Raw genomic sequence first — 25900 nt, forward strand, 5'->3', positions numbered from 1 at the left:
AGGTGAGCAAAACAATTTTGGTTCTTGGTTTTTTACTGTTTTTGCATATATGTATTCGTGACACCTTGACTTGTAACTGCAGATGTTGGACCAGAGAGGCCAGCAGGGATGTCCCCTATAGCTAGATGTGTGGCTCGACAGTTCAAGGTCGCTCCTTACCAAGAAGGAGTGGACAACGAAGAGGAGATTGCCCGAAATCTAGAGGGCCTAACGAGAGGAATCCCAGAGTATGCACAGATCGAGGACATTCCTCGCTGTTATCAGTGGCACACAATGGGAGTGTTAGATCGGATTCGACGATTACTGACTTGTGTAGTACAAGCTGTAACATGTTATCATGATCACCACGAAGAGTAGTCCACAGTTTAGCATTTAAGTTTTGAGACCTGCGAGCCACGGATGTTCTTGGAACACATATATTATTTTTTGGATGTTGATGTATTACACTCAAACATTATCGACATATATATGCTATATTTCCTGTTTACTATGATACAATGGTTTTTCACATATTGCGTAAATGTCTGTCTAAAACATAATTAGCCAATGCATCTGTTAATGTATTCATATGCCTAGGAATGTGATGATATGTGATATAATCAAAATTTCTTTCTAATAGATGAATACGCAAATACATTCTCAATATCTGAGGGTTTCTGACAGAATATTGCCCATTGAGCTAAAGAAAAACAAGTTGCAAATCAAGGTTAACAACCATTTCTCGAATGTCAAGAGCAATGGCTTCTGACAAGAGTTCGATAACTGCGCTATATTCAACAATGTTATTAGTTGTTTGACCCAAACAAATACCTTGAAGATCAATCAACTCACCATGAGGGTCATAAATAGCCCATGCCATAGATGATAGATTCTGGGTACTATGGCAAGCACCATCAACGAAACTGACATAAGGAGTCACAAACATTTGCAAAGCAGGTGAAGACATAATAAGTAGGAAAGCTGCTTGAAAAACACACCAAACCAAACTACACAAAAATGAATAACACACTTATGTACACAAGTAATCATGCGAGATGACTCACACATAATACTTTTTGAGGTATAGCCCATTGCGAGGCTTGCTCAAAGGGTTACCCTCATAATCAATTAGCTCATATGCCCCTTTTTGTAATACACGCTTGACAATATAGGGCCCATGCCACATGGGTTCGAATTTTCCTGCCCCTAGCTTATCGTTAGCTTGGTCATACAGCAAGACCAAATCTCCCTCAGAAAAAGAACGAGGAGAGACTGACTGATCAAAATGGGATTTAACTCGCTTTTTTGTGCTTCAATGACTAAAGCAGCGAGACGACAGGTTTCATCTAGTCGTTCCAAATATAGGAGACGCTCTTCTTGAGGCGAGGTTTCAGGGAGTAATTCAACAACCAATTTGAGTGAGGGAATTTCACATTCAATTGGTAGGGTAGCTTCTAGACCATAGACGAGCTAGAAAGGTGTGAATCCAGTTGCATCTTTAGTCGAGGTTCGGTAGGCCCACAGAGCTGAAAAAAGCATGAGATGCCAATTAGATTTGTGCATCCCAATGGTGCGCTGAAGCATAGTAACTAAAACTTTGTTTACCACTTCAACTTGGCCGTTGGCCTAAGGGTAATACGGAGTTGAGCTGTTGTGATGCAAGCCCAATTTCGAAGTCAGCTCAGCCATCATATAATCGTGAAAATGGGAGCCATGGTTAGTGACAATGGCTTGAGGCACTCCAAACCTGGAAATCACATGATTGAATAGAAATTGTGCCATTGTTTTACCATGAGATGAATATGTAGGCATCGCTTCATTCCATTTGGTAAAGTAATCCACGACAACGATAATATAACCATGCCCCCCGGCTGAACGAGGGTTACATGTCATAAAATCAATGCCCCATTTGGCAAAGGGACCAATGGTAATAATGGGGTGAAGGAGAGCGGGTGGGGCACATATTTTCCACTGATAAATCTGGTACTGGTGGCATTTGTGAACAATAAGAATGCAATCTTTAAAAATAGAGGGCCAGAAATATCCAGCGTGGAGGATATTTTGAGCAGTGGCATAACCAGACAGATGACCACCACATGCACTAGAATGGCAATCATTTAAGACTCTTTCAGCCTCATCGAGAGTTAAACATCGGCGAAGAATCGAATCAACACCAACGCGGTATAAAGTATCCCCAATGATGCGGTAAGGTTGGGATTGATGCCGAATGCGTCGACGATCATCCTTGGACAACACAAACCGGAAGGTAGAAGTTTGGAGATACATGATGATATCATCGTACCAAGGATCAAGAGTGCTAATCAGAAAGAGAGTCTCATCGGGTAACTGCTCATTAGCACCAGTAGGGAGAGAAGCAGAGGGAAAAGAGAAAATCAACTCAACAAATACAAGTGATTTCTTCGATTTGGCAGTAGTGAACACCAAATCGAATTCCTGGAGGATGAAAATCCACTTGGAATATTTGTCCCCAAGCAACTGATGAGTCATAATATAAGTCATGGGGTTGTAATCAAAAATCATGGTTGTAGTGCGAAGGAGAATATAATGCCGAAAGCGTTGAACAGCCTGAACAACAGCCAAAGCCAACTTCTCAACATGAGCATAACGGGTCTCAACATCGAGGAGATTGCGACTAAGGTAATAAATGACATGTTCATGACCTTCGTCGTCATCTTGCACTAGGACCATAGCAATAGTGCTAGAAGCTGCAGCTAGATAGAGGAAATAATCACGATGATAGTTCGGAGGGTGCAATAAAGGAGCATTAATGAGGACAACTTTCAAGTCATCAAAATACTTTTGGGCAGTCTCATCCCAACGAAATGGAGTTCCTTGCTTAAGCAATCGAGTGAACCCTGAAGCTAGCTCAACATAGTTAGGTGTTGAGAATGCAACAAGATGATGGGGCTTAGTGGAAAGAAGTCGCCTTCACTAAGTGGGCCCGCAGGCTATTTTTGGCGCAAAGTCTATTTTTAGACATATGGATCATGGTCTATGAGTTGCAGGATGCTATTTGTGGATGATTGGTCATGTTGGTAAAAATAGATGGACTTCTATTTTTAGACATATGGGTGGATTCTATTTTTAGACTGCCAGGCTAAAAATGGAACAGTCGAATATTATTAGCTCATAATAATATTTGGACTATAAACATTATCTTATCCTCTTGGAGCACTTCAGTTTGAGCTATAGATGTGGCACATGCAGCGGTCAGAAGGAAATACGCTTTTCTTGTGGGTCAGCTGAGCTATTGCATGGTGGACTTCAGTTAGAACTCAAGTGGTTGAGTTTTGGTGGAGTTGATTGTGGAGTTGATGGAGTTGTGTTCAGTTTGACTTGGTTAAACTAGTTGTATTTAGTCTAACCGTAGAATACACTAGTGATGAGTGATGTGAATTAATTGTTAATTAATTCACTAATTATTAACTCATAAAGCAACTAAAGAATACATCAGTTAACTCAGTGCATGGACAGTTCAGTGGAGACAAGTGTTAGAGGTTGAGATTGCTATCAGTTGTGACTATAGTTGTGCATGAGATCTTGCACAATCAATGGGATTGAGTAATGCCAATGAGGATTGTGTGGTTCAGCCAAGGAAATACGAGTTTGCTTCAGCCATTCATCATTATTCTCATGCAGGATTGCGTAGTGGAGGCAGGCAAACAGTGGAGGAGATTTGAGGCATCAGATCTGAGCTAGTTTGTGTGTAACAGGTGGAGATAGTACTGAGTACTTGTGAGGAGTATTGTACTATGTATTGTTACATGTTCTCAATCATTATAATATACAGATAGTGTGGGGTTTTCAGCTGTATGCTTTCCCCGGGTTACATACTGTGTTAATGTGCGCATGCGATTGATGTTTCATTGTTTTTAATTCTGCTAATTTGATGATCAACGTAGAGGAGGTTATCTATTATGCATGTATTCCGCAATAGTGTATAATCGGGATAAACTCTATGAATAAGTGTCATATTATTCAAAATTTCTACATTAGGCACAAAGCGACGAAGGAAAATTGCTTTCCCTTGTAGACTCTATAATTGATGCAACGAAGAGGGAGGCAGTAGGTTAACAATAGCCTCAACTTTAAGAGGATCAAGACAAATACCATCCTTCGAAACAATAAAACCAAGAAGTCGTCCGGACTCAACGCAGAAGACACACTTATGCAGATTAAGCCGAATGTTATAGTGTCGACAACGAAGAAAGATTTGTTGAAGGTGATCGGGATGGTCATGACACTTACGTGAATGAGCAGGAAGATCATCCAAATAAGGCTGAACGATGTTTTTAATGTCATGAAAAGCATAAGACATCGCTCGTTGGAAAGTAGCCCCAACATTCTTAAGGTCAAAAGGGAGTTTTTTATACGCAAAAGGCCCCCACAGACAGATAAAGGTGATCTTGTGTTGATCAAAGGGTGAAATGTTTATCTAGTTATAACCAGAGAAACCGTCCATAAAGGAGAAAATCTCACTCCCAGCACATTCATCTATAATCTGGTCTATAAAAGGAGTGGGATAATTGTCCTTCGGACAAGCACGATTAATGTCACGGTAATCAACATAGACCCGAATGGTGCCTTGTTTCTTAGTCACTGGTACAATATTGGACACCCAATTTGTCAGAGGAATAGAATAAATAAATCCATCTTTAAGAAGTTTTTCAACTTCCCCCTTAATGGCGACCGCTTTTCTAGGGTGAACATGACGAAGCCGTTGGCGATTGGGCTTCACGTTAGGATAAGTCGAAATTTTGTGCACAACTATACTTGGGTCAACTCTGGGCATTTCTTTGTATCACCATGCAAAAACATCTCAAAACTCTTGAAAAATACGAGTATAAAGCTTGATCTCATTAGGAGAACAAGTTACCCCAATATGAACGTTTTCAATGATACCAAGCTTAACAAAAATGTCAATAGGCATTGTTTGGGTAATATTACCCATGTTCCCTTCCGACCAAACTTCATAGGTCATGATAGGAGTCTAAAGTGGTTGGGTCAGGAAACGAGAAGAGAACTTCTCAAGAAAGTAGGCATGGCTCCCTGGCCAGGTAAGAACGAGGAACGATGATGAGTATCATTCCAAGGTGGGGAAAGACATAATTTCCATGATACTTTCGTCAGTAGGAGAAGTCTCGATTAGGGGATCAGAAGAATCCAAAGAACCAATCCAAGGAGATTGAGAATACGCATTGATAGATGTACCCAAAGTAGTGTGATTAGTCGATATCGAGGCCGAGGCTGAAACAATCTCCGCTTAATTAATCTCAGCAAGGCTTAACGACATGACATCAGCCCATGCATCAACTTGATCAAGAGGAGGAATGATCCAAGTATTAGACTTAACCGAGATCATGTTAATTGAGGTAAAATGCGGAGGTGGGAGAGGAAGAATACCCATTAAGGTGGGATCTTTGAAAAGTCCAACCCCCACACTCTCATATGGAGCACCGGTATGCTTCACATAAGGAACATTGCCATCCAAGGAAGAAGAAGCAAAGAAAGACAATTGGTCGACTGTGAAGATTTTCCCTTAATGAGTAAAACGAAGAACGTGGAACAGAGAGGAGGCTACAACATGCATAGCATGGGTCCAACTCCGCCCGAGTAGAAGATTATAGTTAAGATTTGCATCAACAAATTCTACTTCGACATTAACTGTCTTACCTTCCAAGGTAATGGTGTTACAGATCCATTTGGGCACATCACTCCCAACATTCAGATCAGTACTATTAGGGCTCATCAAACCCGAATCCAGTTGCTACATGCCCTAGACAAGTCATTACTTTGAATGCCTCCTTCCTTGAAATTTTCCTGGCCTGAAGCCCTCCATGAATGCCTCCTTGAGGGAACAACACAACCTTGGTCAGGGGTAAATGTGCTTCAATGCAGGTAGGCCCATGTAAGGGTGCATTTCAGTGCACCTAGGCCCACTTTGACCTACGTTGGGCGAGATTGAGTGAAATCCTCATAGGGTTCTTGGAATATTCTTATCTTCTGGAGCCTTCTAGAAGATTCCCACACTTATCATCTCCTATGAGCTCGAAATTGGATAGGGAATGAGTTAAGTAACCTCCTATCCTCTCATCCCTTCCTCCATGGAAACTAACTCTAAGTTTGGAAGGCCATTCAATACCCTCATTTATGACCAAACCACCTCCATTTTCCTATAAATTGAGCACTCATCTAAGTGATCAAGGGTTGGACTTTGAGAATTTGTAAGGAGATACTGTTGGTGTGAGGTTTGAGATTGTAAGCAAGTATTGTTATGCTGCCAAAGTGTTGTGCTTATGGTGTGATGAAGGATGGAACTCAAGCTGGATGAGTGACATGGGATCGGACTTCATGGTTGTAACTCTTCCTTCTACTTCATAAATATGTTTACACCTTTTCCCATATTCTTGTCTTTATGTATGATGATTATATGTGTAAATGCTTTCGATTCCATTTGCTTATAGTAGATAGATCTCTTACTTTGATCGTTTTTTGTCCTCTGTTTATGATTGCAGGTACTTATCGAGCAGATTCAATTCGAGAAGGAGCGATGAGAGCTATTCAAAGGAGACAAAGGGAAGAAAAAGATAACAAGTAGGTCCCTTGTCTTATTTATCTTCTATAGAAAAAGGTTTAACTCTTTAAATCTATTGTTCTAGGTGTAGCTACCCACCTAGGGAAATTGTGTTTATTCGTAGATGCAAAATTCGAAATAACAAATTGGTGTCTCCACTGGGAAACGACCATCATTCCGGGTAGTTTATCTTCATCCTAGTACACCCTAGTAGACTTTACTTGCTTCCATTGACCTTGTTGCATCCTTTTTGAAGTGTTTTTTGGTAAAAAATTGTGCTTGAAAGCCCCTAGAACGGCTCTTTAGCACCAACACAGGATTGATCAGGACACATAGCGTTGCAGAGCACCCTTGGCTTGAGGACAATGCTCTGAAGCGCACTGTCTCCCATTCAGGGCTACGCTGATCCTCCTTAGGTTAAAAAATCCCACCTTTGACTTGATTTTTATCAAATTTCCTTCTGTTTTTGCTTGCTGAAAGATCAATGATTGTTGTATTGCTGAAATCAATTTGTGTTTCCTTTTCTAGCCCTACTTTGGCCTTGATTGTTTAGTGTTTATTAAATTGTTTCTTTATCAATATAAATTCAATTTCAAAGTTAGATTATAGTCAATTAATCTTTGTTCAAAAGAAAGTGTCGTAAAAGTCTTCATTTCTTTCGAAAAGGATCTGTCGTAAAGTCTTCGTTCTTGCAAAAGATTGATTGATTGTATGTGCATTAGTTTCCTTTTGTTCACCTTTTTTTTTTTTTAAGTCAATTAATCTTTGTTCAAAAGAAAGTGTCGTAAAAGTCTTCATTTCTTTCGAAAAGGATTTGTCGTAAAGTCTTCGTTCTTGCAAAAGATTGATTGATTGTATGTGCATTAGTTTCCTTTTGTTCACCTCCTTTTTTTTTTTTAGTATTATTATTATTATTATTATTATGATATATACTTTTAACTGAAATGGTTATGTTTTATTTATAGAGAGAATCAGGTTGGGCTACACCAAACAACCAAAATACATTCTTCGGAAAGTCAGAAGCACAACCTTCCCACTCAGGGGATTATTGCCTTGATCGGGGAATCAACATTTGTACTTATCATCCCAATTTGCAACGTACTTCCTATATTTGCCAATCTGTCCGCTTCCTTGTTTAAACCCCTGAGAATATGGTAAAATTGAACTGAGGGAATTTCTCTCAGAATTCTCTTTAGTCTTGTTAGCAGCTTGTTTAGCACCAGATCCTTTAGCTCTTTCTCACTAATGAGCACTTTTATCAGCACTTCTGAGTCTCCAAAGACTAAGATTTCTCTTGGATTTTCCTCTCTCGCCATTTGACAAGCTTTCAATAAGCCAAGAATTTCTGCTTGGTTGTTGGTTCTCTGACCAAGCCCCCAGCTGAAACTATCTTCTTTGTTCCCATTCGGTGAAAAAATCACCCTACCCGCTCCTGACTTTCCTGGGTTGCCTTTTGAAGCACCATCGAAGAAGATTGTGCACTTGCCCTGGGATCTCCACCAATGTTGAAAGTTGTCCTCTGAATCTCGGATTTGCCATCTTTCCTTTTGAATTGGGCGAGGATTTGCTTTGATTCTGACCCTGCTGGAATAAGCATCCAGCCACGTCCTTTCTTCAATTAGAAGGGAACTGTCATCTTTGACGGGGAAATGATTCAAAGTTTCTAAGAGCAGGCCCTTTGCTCGGGCAACCACCATTGCTGGAGACCAATCTGTATTGTTGAAAATGATATCGTTCCTGGCGAGCCAAAGCTTCCAGCAGACATATTTCGGGGCAACAATCCACACTCAGTGCCAAAGAGACTTGCTAGTGATGCTATGAGGATAACTGTCTTTCCAAGAGGTAAACATGGAGACAACCGAGACCTGAGATGGAGGGCAAACATTCAGCCCATGCAGGAAAAAGGACCAGACCTCCTTCGCGAACTCGCACTCTATAAATAAGTGATCAAAAGTTTCCTTTGCGCATTTGCATAACACACAGCGATGGGGGCCTACTATATTCCTTTTGCACAAGTTTTCTCTAGTCAGAATTTTCTTGTGCATCAACGTCCAAAAGAAGAAATTAATTTTGGGGATGCTGAAGCTATCCCAAACCTGCTTCCAAAAATATTCCTGGTGAGTCGATTCCTTCCTAGTTTGCATCTGAATGTAGCCTTGAGCTGCCGAATAGACCCCAGTCTTGCCCCAACCCCAGGAATCTTCTTCTTCCTTATGGACCGGTGCGAAATCATAGATTGCTTCAAAAAGAATTTCCAACTACATTTGTAAATGTTCTGGAGTTCTAGGAAACTTCTATCATTGCGAGTTCCCATGGCTATCCCATTCCGAGATGTCTTCTATTTTCCTGATTCCTTTCGCATGTAACCATGCTCTTAACTCAGAGATTTTGTTAACTTTTGCAAGAGGAGGATGGCCCATAATGTTGTCTCTCCATAACATTGTGTTTTTTCCATTGCCAGGAATCCGATACAGGTAGGATCTAAAAAATTCAATGCCTCTGCTACACAACTTCCAAGCCAAAGATCCTTTTGGATTTTTCTCCACCGTGAATTGCCTCAATGACTGATTGTTGAGATATTTAAGTTTGATTAATTGGCTGACCGGGTGGCTAGGCTCTGCATGGATCTGCCATAATAACTTGCATCCCATTGCTAAATTGGCATGTGTGGGGTCTCTAATTTGCAATCCACCTTCCACGATAGGTCGCTTCACCATGTCCCAGTTTATTAAGTGAAATCGGTTATTGTTTCCACGGCCTCCATTCCACAGGAAATCGCGAATGAGCCTTGAAATCTGATCGGAGATTGCTTTTGGAGCCAACATTAGAGAAGCCTGGAAAGTGGGCAGTGCCGAAAGAACAGATTTGATTAAAGTGAGCTTGCCTCCTGTGGTGAGCCAAAAACCTCCCCAGACTACGATTTTCTTCTTGAATTTTGCTATAACTTCCTCCCACAATTGGTTTCTGTTGGAACCCAGCGTTAGAGGAAGGCCTAAGTATTTTATTTTTTCCCAGGAAACGTGCCCAGCAAAGCCTAAATGGTTTGCAATTTTCTCAATTGTGTGTTGATCTGTGTTCCATCCAAACACAGCGCTTTTCCTCTCACTTATAAGGGCTCCCGAGATGCTACAGAATTTTTGGAGGATGACTTTAAAAGAATTTGCTATTCTCAGAGAAGCTCCTCCAAGCATTAAGGAGTCATCTGCGAACAGAGCATGGTTCATGGGTTCAATTCCTTTTACTATTCGAATCCCAGGAATGCTGCCAGCTTGTTTTTCAAAAGAAAGCTTTCTACTCAAGGAGTCTGCCATCAGAATATAGAGGAAGGGGGATAGAGGGTAGCCTTGCCTCAATCCCCTGGTGGCTAGGAAGTAGTTGGCAGGCCTTCCATTTACCAAAGGCGCGATCCAGATCTTTTCTATGCAGGCTTTGATGAGATTAATGAACTCCTGACTGAAACCAAAGGATAAAAGAACCCTGTACAAAAATGAACGGTTAACTCTGTCAAAAGCGTTAGACATGTCCAGTTTGATCAGCATACCTTGTTCTTTTCGGGAATGGCTGGAATGCAAAGCTTCTTGGACTTGAATTACATTGTCCAGGATGTGCCTTCCTTTCACGAACCCCCCTTGAGCTGGAGAAATTAATTTTTGTAGCAGAGGTTTGATTCTATTCGCCAGGAGTTTAGCCAGAATCTTGTAGGAGGCATTGCATAGCGAGATCGACCTATATCTTTCAAAGGACCCAGGGTTCACTTCCTTGGGAATTAAGGCAAGGAAGGTGGAATTGATTCCACCTCTAACCTTAACTTTCCTCAAGAAATCCATGAATCATTCTCAGAAGGTCTGATTTAATTATCTCCCAGCATAGTCTATAAAAATGAATTGAAAAGCCATCTGGCCCAGGAGCTTTGTCGGGCTCCATGGACCACACTATTCTAGAGATTTCCTCTTCCGAGATGGGATTCAACAACATGTTATTGTCATCTGTGTTAACTAGGTTTGGGATATGAGTGAGGAAATCATTTATGTCCTCTTCGCACCCATCCCTTTCAGCGCTGAGAAGAGTCTGAAAGTGGTTCCCAGCTGCTTCCTTTATCTGATCAAAACCTTTGCACACCTGCCCACTGGAAGTGGTGATTTCAGCGATGTGGTTTCGCGAAAGGCAAGCCCTATACTGTCTGTGGAAGTATGCAGTGTTTCTGTCTCCAGCTTTTAACCACAAGCTGCGAGACTTGATTCGCCAATATTCTTCTTCTCTTCTGAAGTAACTGTAAGTATTCCTTTGAGCAGATTTTTCTTTGTCAATGTCCAATGAGGAGATTTCAGTCTTTTCCAAATCAAATTGGATTTCAGCCAGCTGTTGGACAGCTTCTTTCCTCTGGCTGGTAGGAGTTTTTAAAGCCTTCTTTATCCAATCTTTCAAGGCATACTTTGCATTTTTTAACTTTTGCTCCCACACAAAGCTTGGGGAGCCTGTTACTTCTTTTTTCCAAGCTGTTTGAACTGTTTCGAAGAACCCTTCTCTTTCAGCCCAGAGAGGACTAAATCGAAAAGGAAGTGGGCCTAGGTCCTCTTCTTCTTTCAAACAAAGAAGTATTGGCTTGTGGTCCGAGGTTAATTTTGGAAGAATCTTGGAGAAGATGATTCTTCTATCCATCATGATTGAACTGTGGGTGAGAAATCTGTCCAGCCTGGCTGAGATATGATTCTCCCCTATTCTATTGTTGGTCCAGGTATATTCTCCTTTCACTGGCTTGAAATCTACCAGATCCCATTGAAGCATGAGGTTTTCCACTATGTAGAGCATAGGATCCCTGGTATAAGAACCTCCTCTCTTCTCTTTGGGATCCATAATAATGTTCAGATCTCCTCCTATGACAATGTTCTTTGGATTATGAAGTTCTAAAAAGTCCGAGAGTGACTTCCAACACTCTCTCTTTTCAGCATAGTGTACAGGAACATACAAGTTAAAGAGAGCTAAGATGAGATTGCTTGAGGTATGTCGAAGCTCGGTGAAGATCCAATGCTGTGTCTCATAGGATCTTTCTAACGAGAAGATTTTTCCAGACCAAAAGGTGCCTATTCCTCCAGCCGAGCCTCTGGCGCTTACTGCCTTCCCATTGTCAAATTTCCATTTTGTGCTGCTTGTATTTAGAAGGAGCTCCCCTTCTATTTTTGTCTCTTGGAGCATGAGAATGTCTGTGGGTTCCATTTTCAATAAGTCTTTAATAGCTTCTGCCTTTGAAGGATTCCCCAATCCCCTGCAGTTCCAAGAGACCAGCTGCATTACTTACTGCTTGTTGGGATGGGTCCACCTCCCTTGGGAGGTCTGGTTCTGGTGCTTCTCCCGAGAGTCATCTCGATGGTGGCTTGGCTCCCTAGGGTTTTTTGTCTTTCTGCTTCTTCTTCTCTAGTTTCCTTGTGTGTTCTCCTTCCGGTTCTCTTTGAGGGCCTCTCGAAGGTCTCATCCTCCGATGAGCCAGAATTCTCTATGGTCTTTTTCTTTTCTTTTTTTATAATGTCTGCATATGACGGAGAGGAATTACTACCTAGAACCAGACTTGAGGGAAGGATTTCCACATTACCTGAAACCGGAGAGGCGAAGTCATTCGTCTGGATGAGTCCTTCCCGATCTGCTTCTGGTGGTTCTGGAGGAGTGTTGAGAGGTTCGAAGGAGTTTTTATCTTCCTCGGTGTTGTTTGGTTCCATGCTCCCTGAGATTTGAGGGTTTCCACTGTCTTGCCCAGATCTTTTCCCCGTCTCTTTGCCTTTGGATTTATTATTCTACCTGTTGTGTGCTGGTTTCTTTACTTGCTTCCATTGTTCTCCTTTGTCTTTCTCTGCTGTCTCCTCGCTCTTCTTCTTGCAGTACCTTGCGAAATGCCCATACTCGTGGCAGTGTCGGCATTTGAAGGGAAGTTGTTCGTAGTCAAGCTCTTGGATGTGGGTCCAATCTGCAACCAAGAGTTTGATGGCTTCAGGTAAACCAACTTCCAAGTCAACTTCGACACAGATTCGGGCACAAGAGTATTGGTCTTTTCTCACCGCTTGGTCTATGTATTTGCCTAGGGCATTGCCTATATACTGCAGCGATCTCTGGTTCCAGCAATGAAGAGGGAGATGAGGAAGGTGCACCCACACTGGAACTGCTGTGGGCACATCCTGTGCCGGATCGAAATCTGGTGACCATTTATTCAAATAAAGCCCCTGAGGGCCCATAAAATATGGCCCGTTCCTGAAGATCAGACTTCTGTCTTCCGCATTGTCGAACACAAAGACGAAGAACCCTTTGCCAACGAAGTGACTTTTAATTCCTTCTGAAACCAATGGAATCCAGTTTCGTTTTACCCATTCTTCTACTGCTTTCGGGGATGGCCATAGCCCTGTGAACTGGCCAATAAGACCCCTTTCGGCTAGATTCAACATTGATCTGCAAGTTTCTTCCACCGGCAATACCACCGTGGGGATATTATCCAGTTTTTTCACAAACTTCTGCTGTGATCCGGAGATCGTTCTTTTTCCAGCTGCTGCTATTAACTTCCTGAATGCTTCGACTTCAGGAGGCGAGGAAGGAGGGGCCTCAGAGCCACCTCCAAGATCCATTGCGGCAAGGAACCGCTCGATAGGAAGGGAGAACGCAGCTAGGGTAGCCGCAGTCCAGCCATGCGCATGATTTTTATTTTTTTTTTGGTTTAAATCTAAAGTTAAGTCACTTTCGTGTTTTTGGAAGTGAAGCTCCTTTTGTTCATTTTAACATTAAGGGAATTTAAAAGAAAAACTTGCATGGTGCATTGAAAAAAGTTTGTGTGTGCTCATAGGAAGAGTTTAGGGAAATTGCATTAGATGTGCTCTTTGTTCTTTGATTAAAAGAATCTGATTGCTCTATCCCTACTAGCTAAGGTTTTCATTGTTCAAATTGAATGAAAAGAATGCTTATCATATTAGTTGCATTCTAAGAATTTCAAAGGCATTACGTGGTGAACCTTGAAAGGCAAATTCTTAAGAAATTATCTCAATTAACCTAATGGAGCATTGTAACTTAATGCATATCATTTAGAGGTCTAGGCTAGAGACGTGTTCTGGCATCGTTAAACATAGCAGTTGTCGCTAACTTGTATGTGATACAATCCGAGTGTGATACCTCATTCCATGTACGTAAGTATATCATAGCTCGTCCACATACCTTTGGGTATATAGGGTGCTGTTACAGTACGTAAAGTATAAAGGAATGCTCTCATTGTGCAGTTTCGCATTAGACAATGCTGACACAGATTGGGCCTCCACGTACTTTCAGGTATATATGGGAGGACTACATTAGGTTGCTATCCATCCTTAGGTAAACGAGTTGGCTGCCTTGTACACTGTGATACACCAAACACAACATTCAGGGAGATTGCCTACCTGTACTTCTCGATTCGCCGGGAGGTATTCTGCAGTTCACAGTTACTTGGTAATCCTTTTGCCTAGATTATCCCTCTTTTGTTTTGTTATGTTATTTTGATTAAAATAAAATTAATTGACCACAGATAACATCATCCATGCTCACTCCTTAGTTTATATTAGGTTGATACATATGGCAACAACTCCGCAATCCACCAATCAAGGAATTCCTTTTGATGGGAATCCTAGTCCTTTTCCTCCTTTCGGAAATATTGGTGCTCCTTATATGGCTACATTGTCCCTTCTAGGATTTACCATTGGCTTGCCAATATGGTTGCTTTTAACCTCCTTGGTTCAAAATATCGTGATTTCTTCGCACTTGAGTACTCCTCCAACTAGACAAAATCAACCTCCAGTTGATCTTAAAGTTGACCCTTTGCCTTCTTCCTCGATTTTTTCTTCCTCTTGGCCTGGTGGAAGTATTAACACTAGTAACCAGGTGGCTAGGAAGAAGAAGAAAGGGAAGAAGAAGAAGAAGCAAATTCAACAGGGGGGCAACCAAGCAACCATTGCTTTGAATGCAACTTCTGATGAGAAACCATCCGATAAGCCTCTCAAAGTTCGATATCCTTGCAAACTTTGTACAAGAGACCGTCTTCTTCGAAATTGTCCTGATATTCCTTAGATCTTAGAAGAATGGTCTTCTCGTTCACATTGTCCTGTGTCATCAACTTCTGGATATCATGCTGGTGACACACCATCAACTAGTGGTAGTAAAGTTCATGGAAAGAAGGGTAAAGTTAAGTTTCCCTGTATGTTATGTGAATGGAATCACCCCATCAACCTTTGTCCCTTTCTAGATGAAGCCAAAAAAGTGTTGGATAACTATCCTGCTTCTTTGCAGCGACTTCCATATGGTTATAAGAGACTCTCCCTTAATCCTTCACTAGTTGATAAAGTGATTGACCCAAATCAACCGTCGGTCAAACCCACTCTCTCTGAATGTAAATCCCATGAGTCTATACTTGACCAATCAAAGGTCGAGGAAACAGTTGACTCGATTTCACCTTCAATTAATCGTACCTTTTCCGTAAAGAGTGAGTATGATACCACTCAGGTTCTTTTCGTTTCTTCAGATTCCAATGAGCTTGGAGGCAACCCTCCTGTTCCATCAAGACAGGAGGAAAATCCTCCCGCTCTCGTAACTCAAGGGGTTAATTCTCCCATTCTTACAGTACCCCCTCCAAGTAGTCTGGTCACTTCCTTTGATTGGAATCGACTGGCAGGATGTTGTCTTCCTTCTTATGTGCCTTTCCAAATCATAGTACAGGTTTGTAATATGGTTGTACCTGGCACTATTATAGATGAAGGTGCATCTGTGAGTATCCTTTCCTCCACTGCTTGGAAAGCGCTCGATTCACCGCCACTTGTGCATGTTACCAAGAATTTGTTGACTTTTTTTTTTTAACAAGGTCAGGTAGTTGATATATTACCAAAAGCTTTGATGGAGCAAGCTCCTATTACAAATGACTGTACCATGAAAAACATCTAAGCCATGAGATAGGAACGCAGTCTCTTCTCCTAGGCTTGTGTTCAAGACTTCATGTATTTTTATGTGTATTCTAGTGTACTGCCTAACAAAATGACCTACTAGAAAGAGAAATTTACATGTCATGGGCTCTCTAGCAGTTTTCCAAGGCTTGTAGATTGATTTCTCCTGAGTTGACTGGTTCTTCTTGTCATAATTGATTGAGTTCTCTCCTTCGTTGCTCAAAGAGTTGTTTTTGTAATATGCCACTGCTTCTTCTTCAGTGGGTTGAATTCCATTTGATTTGTTTGCTTGTTCTTCCTTTGTCTCTGCTTACTGCTCCATATTTTGTTGTGCTTCTTTGATTTTGTGTTGCCTGAGGTGCTTCTTCTTCTGCTGCTGTTGACCACTTTCCTTTTGGCGTAAACGGGAACCGTTGGATATCGGAGATCAACGGACGAGGTTGTCAGAAGAATAGCGGCCAAGATTAAGTCGCATAGATTGGGATCAGGGGATGAACGGTGGAGATTAACCAGAGGCGCTGGTGGAAGAGGAAACTGGAGGAGCCGTCACAGTCGTCGATGGTTGAGATCTACGGTCATCGGGCGCGAACAAGTCCAGATGTTAACCGAGAAGAAAGGTGGGATTATACGCGGAGATGGTATTTCGGGCAGGGTAGAAACCATAAGTGGTAAAAGGGAGAAGTTGCCTGATTCCACTGACCGAGCGACACGTAGCATCGAAGGAGAGAGAGAAAACCGCTTTTCGGGCGGGTAATCTCCGTGCTTGTTGTCTGCCCGAAATCAGTGGGAGTCGTCCGATCCATTGAGTACAGATCGACGGTGGAGGAGAGTCGCACAAGTTTGATTGAACAGGCTAATCGACGACCGTCGGATCAAGGGCCAGATCAAAGGTCCTGATTTTATCGGATCAGAGAAAGGAGGGAACAGTGTTGCGGAAAAGGCTTGGGAGTGCAGGCCCGACGATAATTATAGATGCGAATGAATGATTTTTTGAAGTCTAGTTTAAGTGCTCGGACGGGTTTTTCCCATGTATACCGATAGAGTTGAAGTCCCTGCAAACGACATAATTGAAGGAGGGCCAAAATCTGGTTATAACAGTCAGGGAGGAGGGCTAAGATAATGGGAGGGGCAGATGGAGGGAGTGGATGCTCATAAGGGATTTGCGCTCACTGAGAGGAGGGAGTGAAGGGAGTGAAGAGATACAGAGTGAGCAAGCTGGGTAAGAAGAAGGGTGGGGGCTTAAGATGAAGTCTGTGCGCTGAACAGAGGAAACACTGCGGGCTATTAGAGAAGACAGGGAGGGGCTTTGAAACCAAAGTAACACTATAATAACATGGAAAGTGAAGATTTCCTCGCTGAGATTGCTGCTGCGATTTTTGTGAATGCACCCTCTATTCTTATAGTGCTTTATCTCAGCCCGAAACCTGCCTTCGATGAGATAGATTGCAACGTGGTTCTTGTGACCAGGATTACAATCTTCATTCCTATTGTTGCTCATACGAGAGTCTAAAGTTTCATGATTTTTCCTTTGCATTCCCGTGATTTCCTGGCTGTTGCTGCAGTGATGTGTCCTTTGTTGTTTTTTGACTGTTGTTTTTTGATTTATTGCTTTTATCATTGTGATTTTTCCCTTGGATTTGGTTAGCTTTATACTTGTGATTTTTGTTGATTATTAAGGAACAGAGTTGTGATATTCCTCCTGGTTTTCACGAACAAGCCCTTCATTTTTTTTCACTGCTTGGTTTGCAAAATAATCCGCCTGTTGATTGTGAATTCTCAAGACATGTCTGTAGATTACATCGCCAGAGCCTTCCAAGTTCTTCCTGATTCTTCTAAAAATTCTGTTCATGAACTCATTGCTTGGATTTTTGTTTCTTGCCATTGCCTCTATTATTATGGCTGAGTCTCCTATTATGATAGGATTTTGTATTTCTCTCTCTCTCTCTTTTTCCCCATCAACAAGTTGTATGCTTCTGCCTTATTATTTGAGATTTGTCCCAATCCCCATTCATATGTGACATTTTCTTTCCCATCAGGATCGAGGATTATTCCCCTTGCCCCTGCCTTTCCCGGATTGTGCTTTGAGGCCCCATCAAAGTATAGACAGTGTCTATTCTTTTTTTCCTCCAGTTTGTCAGTTCCTCTTCACTCATTCTTATTTTCCATATATTTCCTGTGTTTATCTTCTTCTGTCCTTTTTGTCCATTATTATTTATTATGGCTTTGCTAAGCCAATCTCGCTCTTCCTGTTGAAGCGTGTTATAGTTTGTTGGAGTTGTTCCTTTGAAATTGAGTATTTTAGAAGCTAATCCCCACGTTTTTGAGAGGGTCTTCCCTATCCTTGGGATTTGATTTTTGAAAATGCACTTGTTTCGTGTCAACCAAATTTGCCAACATAGAACCACTGGAATGCATTTCCATATTCTCTGAATTGTGGCTTTTTTCTTTGTTGTGTATGGGTAGGCCTTCTCAAAGGTCTGAAGAAAATCCGGCAAGGGCTTTTCGAAATTTATTCTTATTTCCAAAGGACTTATCAGCTACTGCCAACATTCTTTGGCAAAAGTGCATTCTTGGAAAAGATGTTGTATATTTTCTTCAGCCTGCATGCATAATGGGCATCGAGTTGGATCTTGAAAGCCTCTTTTTTTTTTAAGTTTTCACTGGTCAATATTCTCCCTTTTAAAAGAGTCCAGATGAACATTTTGATCTTAGGCAGACTTTCTGATTTCCATGCTATTTTCCAAGAATCCCAATCTTGTTGATTTGGTTGTTCTTGAAGGATTTTATATCCAGACCTAATTGTATAATGTCCACCGCTTGGATCCCAGAGATATTCATCTTCCTCATCATGGTGGATTGGCGCTGCCCCTTTTAAGAGCTGCCTGATTTTGCTCCATTGTCCTTCCAGAACTGTCGGAATTGCTAAGATTTTCCAGTCTTGCCACTCCTTTTGGTTCCATAGAGAGATTGAGTGTAAAGTATTGAAACCTTTACCTTTCATCCACTTTTGTATGTCTTCAATTTCTGGATGAGTCTGTAGTGGTTCTTTTCCCATTATTCTATCCTCCCATATTGAAATTGTTTTTCCATTGCTTGGGATTTTAGAAATGTATCTACTCATTAATGGAATTGTTTTTTTAACCAGCTTCCAAACTTGGGTACATTGTCTTATTGGGATATTTCCATTAAGCAATATTTTCCTGGTGCCATCCATATATTTTGATATAAGAGTCTTTTTCCACCAGCTCTCTTTTCCTGTAATTAGTCTCCATACTATTTTCATTCCCAGTGCTGCATTCATGAGCCCAAGTATCTGTATTGATAGTCCTCCTTGTTCATAAGGTAGTACTACTTGCTCCCACCTGACTAGGCTAAATTTTTTGTTTTCTTGCTTCCCCCCCTGCCACAAAAAGCTTCTTAAGATTAACTCCATTTGTTTGTGGGCACTTGCTGGGGCCATGATTATTGCATATTGGTAGATAGGTAGTGCTGCAAGGAGTGCTTTGATTAGTATTACCCTTCCTGCCATATTCAGCCACATCATACCCCAGATTTGTATTTTGTTTTTCATTTTTTCAATTTGTTTAGTCCATATTTCTGTCTTCATGTTCTCTTTTGAGATTGGAAGTCCCAGATAGAAGAAATGTGTCCATTTTTCCTGTACAGGGATGTCTAAGATTTGTGAGATCCTTTGCATAGTTCTGGGGGGGGTATTCCATCCATATATCCTGCATTTTGTATTGTTTAATAGCCCACCCGAAACCTGTAAAAAATCATCCAAAATTTTTTTGAACCTCCTTGCTATTATTGTTGATGCCCCTCCCAGCAGCAATGTGTCATCAGCAAAGAGTGAGTGGTTTATTGTTTTTACTCCTTTTGCTATTCTGATCCCTATGATATTTCTTTCCTTTCTTTGTTTTTCCAAAGCCCTGCTTAATGTTTCCGCCATTACAATATATAGAAAGGGAGAGAGAGGACAACCTTGCCTAAGGCCTCTTGTGATTTGAAAGAAGTCACATGAACTTCCATTGATGAGGGGGGCAATCCAAGGTGTAGAAATGCATGCCTGTATGACTTCCATTATTCCTCTTGTAAAACCAAGTTTCTAGAGGACAACCATTAGATATGGATGGCTGACCCTGTCAAATGCATTTGTCATATCTAGCTTGATTATGAGGCATTTTTCTTGCCTTAGCATGCTAGAGTGTACAGCTTCATGTACAATAATTACATTATCTCTGATTTGCCTGTTGGGCAAGAATCCTCCTTGGTTTTCAGATATGATTATTGGAAGTACTTCCTTGATTCTATTTGTAATTACTTTTTGTTATTATCTTATAAGATGAATTGCAAAGAGAGATAAGGCGAAAGCTGTTGAAAGTTGAGGGGTTTGCTTCCTTTGGGATTAGAGCAAGATAGGAGGATTTTGTGTTGCCTACTATTTATTTCTTTTTAAGACATTCTTCATCATTCTTAAGAAATCCTTTATGATGGTATACCAATGAGATCTGTAGAATGCTATTGTGAAACCATCTGGCCCTAGGGCTTTGTCCGGATGCAGGCTCCATATGGCCGCCACTACCTCTTCTTCTGTGGGATCCTTGCACATTGCAACATTTTGGTCTTTTTTAATTTTATTTTTTTGTGTGCTTTAAGAAATCTTCACTCTCAACCATTTCTTCATTGGCTGAGAGTAAGTTTTTAAAGTGTTGATAGGCTGCTTTTTTTAGTTCCTCCGCACCTTTGACCTCTTGGCTTTCAACTTGAATTTTTTCTATTTGGTTTCTTTCTCTTCTTATCTTCATTGTGTTGTGGAAAAATGATGTGTTTTTGTCCCCTGCCTTGAGCCACAAACTTCTGGATTTCAATCTTGCCTCTTCTTCTTCTTTCCTGTTTTCCCTATATATTTCCCAAAAGATTTCCTTCTCTCTTAGATAATCTTGCTTGCCTTCTTCTTTGTTTTCTTTTTCAATTTGCATGTTGACCGTTTTCTGCTGTAAATCTCTTCTTCTTCTTTTTTTTTTTTCTTTTTTTATTTCATTTGCTCTTGCCCATTCCTTTAATTTGGTTCTTGTAGTTTTTAATTTTGTTTCCCAAATATAATATGGTGATCCTATTACTCTTGGATCCCATGCTTCCTTGACTAGTTCGCTGATTTATGTGTTGCTGTCCCAAATTGAGATGTATCTAAATGGGAGCGGTCCCTGGTTTTCCATTTTTCCCATGAGTATTGTCACCGGTTTATGGTCAGATGCTGTGGTGTGTAAAATTTTTGATTTTATGGAGCTGTGCACTGCTGCTATGTTTTCTTGTATCAGAATTCTATCCAACCTTTCTTTTATGTTTCTTTTGCCCACTCTTTTATTGCTCCAAGTGTATTTCCCGTTGCTTGGCGGGATGTCTATTAAACTGTGTTGTTCCATTATTTCTTCTAGAATATCCCTGGATGGGTATGTGTGGTATGTTCCTCCAAACTTTTCTTCTATACTTCTTACCAATTTAAATCTCCTCCTAGTATTATTTTTCCAGCTTGCATTTCTTTTAGTGCTTCTTTTATAGTGGCCCAACATTGCTCTTTTTCCTTGTAGTGATTTGGGGCGTATATATCTATAACATTGTACCTCTCTTTCGTACTGATTTGCATTAGATCCGTTTGGATCCAGTGCTAATCTTTTTTGTATTTTATTAATTCCCAGGTTCCTTTTTTCCATATTGTGCAAATACCTCTAGACGCTCCTGTTGCCACTATAGCTTCCCCTTCATAATTTTATTTTATTTATTTATTTATTTTTTTAATCAGTTTCTTGGCTGTTTGTTTTTGTCTCCTGAATCATAAGGATGTCTGGGTTTTCTTTTGCCAGAATGTCTCTTGTGGCATTTTCTTTGACGGATGATCCCATTCCTTTGCAATTCTAGGAGACCACTATTATTATGTACTTGTTGGGTGGTGCATGGCTCCTTTCCCTCTTTGCTGGCTTTTTTCGTTGTTTCTTGTACTCCTTCCTAAGCAGCTTTCCATAGGTTGCTGCGTTCCTAATGCCATTTCCTTTGCTGCTACTTCATCCTTGAGTTCTTTGTTTGTCTTTCTTCTGGCTTTTTTTTTTATATTCTACATTTGGGGGTGCTTCCTTTGACTGTTTTCTAGTTAGGATTCTGTCTACTGAGGGGGGGGAGGGGTATGAGAGTTTGATACCAGAGGGGATGAAGGGGGTTGGGGGTATGTTGTGGGGATCTGGATTTGGATCTAGATCTTGGTCCAGGGGATGGGGGAGCTGAAGGATCCAGAGGCTCAAAAGGATTAAGGCTAGCAAGAGGATTATTGTCTTCTTTTGGTGATGGGGGATGGAGATCAGAGGACGTGGAGGGCTACGAGGAAGATAGATTTGATTGTTTTTGGACTGTCTTCTTTCTTTTAACCTGATCCCATTTGTTTTCCGAATCTTCACTCTTTTCATTTTCATTTTCATTTTCTCTTTTTTTTGTACATCTATTTGCAAAATGACTGTATTCGTGACATGCCTTGCATTTGAAGGGGATTTGTTCATAATTCAGCTATTGTATGTGCGTCCACTGGTCCACTTTGATTTTGATAGCTTCTGGTAGCCCTTTCCCAAGATCCACTTCTACACAGATTCTGGCACATGCATGCATATTTTCCTTTGGCTCGCACCTGTCTATATATTTCCCAACTGCATTTCCTATGGCTTTGATTGAATCATCCCCCCAATAGTGAAGGGGAAGGTGTGCAATCTGACCTAGACGGGGACGGCATTGGGTACATCCATTTCTGGGTCGAAATCCGGCGTCCATCTGTTTAGATACAAACCCCTTGTATCCATAAAATAAGGTCCATTCCTAAATATCAAATCTCGATCCTCCTTGGTTTCAAAGTGAAAGGTGTAGTAACCTCTTCCACAAAACCTGATTGAGATTTTCCCATCTATTGACGCAGTCCAGTTCCTTTCTACCCATTTTTGCACAGTTTTGGGCGATGGCCATAACCCAGTAAACTGCCCCACTAATCCACGCTCCGCCAGAGAAAGTGCTACTCTACGGGGAAGGGAAAGAGGGAGTGAGATTTCAGGAATGTCTTTCAATCTTTTAACAAACTTAGTGACTGATGGTTTGTTCTTTGTCGGGCCCATTGCAGAAATGAGAGAGGCGAAAGCTTTTGCTGTTCCTTCATTTTCATGCTGTTGATCTGAGAGAGGCTCTCCGTCCTCTGATGCATCCATGGTGCTCAGTCCCCAGCAGCAGGAGGTTGTTGAGGAGCCGCTGCGAGCTGCTGCGTAGCTCCTTCAGCAAGCAGCGCGTTTTTTAAGATGCCAAGCCTCTTACCTTGCAAGCAAGAATGTTTAGCAAAATCTGTTGGCTTTTAACAGAGGAACCAGTCAACCATTAGGGATCCTTCCTCAGTTGCCTATTACTTTGGGAGGAAAAATTGTTTATCTCAATGTGATGGTAGTCCCAGGCCCTTTAGATTACAATTTACTTCTTGGGCGCGACTATGTTTATGACATGGGACCTATTGTTTCAACACTCTTTCAAGTGATGTGTTTCCCACATGAAGGCATAATTGTCACCGTTGACCAGATTTCATTTCCCGGTCCAACTATGGCTTCTAGTCAACCATCTTTCCTAAATGTGTAATGTCCCTTAAAAAAAATAAAAAATAACAACAACAACTTAACTTTGGGACGAAGTTCCTTAAAGTGGGGGAGTATGTAATGTCCCTTAATAATAAATAATAAATATTAAATATTAAATAAATAATAAACAATAAATAAATTAATTAATTAATAATAGTAAATTAATAAATTAATTACATGCTCTAAATAAATATAAACAAGAATAAACAGAAAAATAGTAAAAATCAGTAAAGCTATCAAAAAGTAAAAACAAAAGAAATAAAACAAGAAAAATAGTAAAAATCAGTAAAACTATCAAAAAGTAAAAACAAAATAATAAAACAAGAAAGCAATAAAGTTGCATGTTGACACATGGAGTGTGTGCATGTGGTTCCCCTTCTAATGTTTGCTCTATTTAATAGATGGTGAGGAAGATGAGAGGCATTCCATCATTCCATGATTCCACCATCCATTCTCTTGGGAGAATAGTGTTGTGAGACAAAGGATACCCTAGCAGTAGTACGTTGATTGAAGGCTCGGGGGTGGCCAGTTGTAGCAAGTTTTTGTGCAACTGAGCCTACGGTTGGGTGGAGAGTCGTCCCTACGACTTTGTTGCAAGTAGCGAATTTCAACTAGCATTCCACAGGTAAGTTGTCTCTCTTCACTCGTACTTTTTGTAATTTAATGATTAACTAGTTGATAAATTGCTTGTTGATTATAAATCACTTGATTAATCTAATTAATTATGTGTTGTTATTTCGAGGATGTTATGTAATGTCCCTTAATAATAATAAACAATAAACAATAAATAAAATTAATTAATTAATAAATTAATTATATGCTCTAAATAAATATAAATAAGAATAAACAGAAAAATAGCAAAAATCAATAAAGCTATCAAAAAGTAAAAACAAAAGAAATAAAACAAGAAAAATAGTAAAAATCAGTAAAACTATCAAAAAGTAAAAACAAAAGAATAAAACAAGAAAGCAATAAAGTTGCATGTTGACACATGGAGTGTGTGCATGTGGTTCCCCTTCTAATGTTTTCTCTATTTAATAGATGGTGAGGAAGATGAGAGGCATTCCATCATTCCATGATTCCACCATCCATTCTCTTGGGAGAATAGTGTTGTGAAACAAAGGATACCCTGGCAGTAGTACGTTGATTGAGGGTTCAAGGGTGGCCAGTTGTAGCAAGTTTTTGTGCAATTGAGCCTATGGTTGGGTGGAGAGTCATCCCCAAGACTTTGTTGCAGGTAGCGAATTTCAACTAGCATTCCACAGGTAATTTGTCTCTCTTCACTCATATTTTTTGTAATTTAATGATTAACTAGTTGATAAATTGCTTGTTGATTATAAATTGCTTGATTATTATAATTAATTATGTGTTGTTATTTCGGGGATGTTACAGGTGGTATCAGAGCGGGTTTCAAATATGTGTGACCTCTAAGTAAAATTTTTGAGAAAAATACCAAATTATTTTTTTTCGAATTATTTTGTTTGTGATGATCAAGAAAAATTTAGTCGAACTAAATTTTAGGGGGGCTCCATTACTTTCTGAACTCTGGTATTTTTAAAGTCGGAAATCTAGCATCGTTCCTGGAATTTTCGCATAAAATCTGTCGATGGGTATCAGTTTAAATTTAGGGCATTTCTCTGCCGTTCATTTTACTCATTTGACCCGCGTGTGCATATTTTGTTGCATTTGAATGGCTTTGTCAATTATTTTCCATTTGAATTGATGCCTCTTTGGACCCGGTTCACTTCATTGTGCGTGGATAATATCAAACTCTGACCTGCTCGCTTACAGAAGCCGAGGGTGCTTTAATGAGAGTTGAACGATTTGAACTCATGACGTCAATCAATTCCTCCTTCTGAATTTTGGATGATTATTTTTTTTAGTCTCTGGGCTGGGCACAAAATTTCATCATTTTAACATTAATGTCCTCATTTGACATATCTAAATTCTGGTCACGGTTTATGGCCTTTGAAATTCCTGCCTTGGAAATGAAAGGATTCCTATATAATTTATTTTATAAGGAGTTAGCCTCTTCATCATTGCTAGCCCTAAAGTGACCCAAGGTACCTGCAAATGAAATATATATTTCATAGGCAAATATAAACTACTACATAATCTGTCATGTATTCCTGAAGGGGTTGTCTCAGTGAGCTCTTTGACCGTGAGATCTTGTATACGAAAAACCATTCATTCATAGTTGCTCACACAAAAAGTTTCAATTCTGCAGTTTTTCTTTGGCTGCTATCATACACGTTCAAAACCCTGTCTCCACCAATCAGTATCATCTTGAAACAGAGTTTTGTTTGGGGCACCCTTGGTCCTATATCGTTGTTCTACTTTTGGGTCTCTTTGGTCGTGTTGATAACCCAAGTTTTATTTTTTTAAACTTCAAACAAAGAATGGGGACATTAAGCGCACTTGCTATCCAGAGAATTCTTTATAAACCTGGTCGTGTATTTTCTGTGGAATGGAAAAAAGGGAAACATTGCCTTTTCCAGCAATTACATCATTTGCCTCTGCTTGCTTCAAGCGACGGATTTCGCTTGAAATGCTATTTAATTAGATAGGAACCACCATTTGTATTGTGCAGGCTCCATAGTCTTCCTCCATCATTATTTAGGAGAAACCTCTCGATCTCAATCCCTTCCGCGAATGCTCAAAAGTTGAACTTAGCAGAGTTTGTGTTCTAGCTATTCGGATGCCAACTACGCTTGGAATTTCATGTGCAATTTGTTAATGGTGTA

At 40.4% G+C, this 25900-nt stretch overlaps 1 protein-coding gene across 1 annotated transcript; it reads right to left on the bottom strand.

Moving 5' to 3' along the window:
* Window positions 1-12360: 12360 nt before the first annotated feature.
* Window positions 12361-13179, bottom strand: LOC149138856 (uncharacterized). The gene has a single exon (XM_089450514.1). It carries the CDS (start codon window positions 13177-13179, stop codon window positions 12361-12363), a length of 819 nt encoding a protein of 272 aa, XP_089306640.1.
* Window positions 13180-25900: the final 12721 nt, after the last annotated feature.

The sequence above is a fragment of the Pinus tabuliformis genome, chromosome X, assembly GCF_031772625.1.
Source record: "Pinus tabuliformis cultivar Carrire ecotype Pingquan chromosome X, CPIR1, whole genome shotgun sequence".
NCBI classification, from domain to species: domain Eukaryota; kingdom Viridiplantae; phylum Streptophyta; class Pinopsida; order Pinales; family Pinaceae; genus Pinus; species Pinus tabuliformis.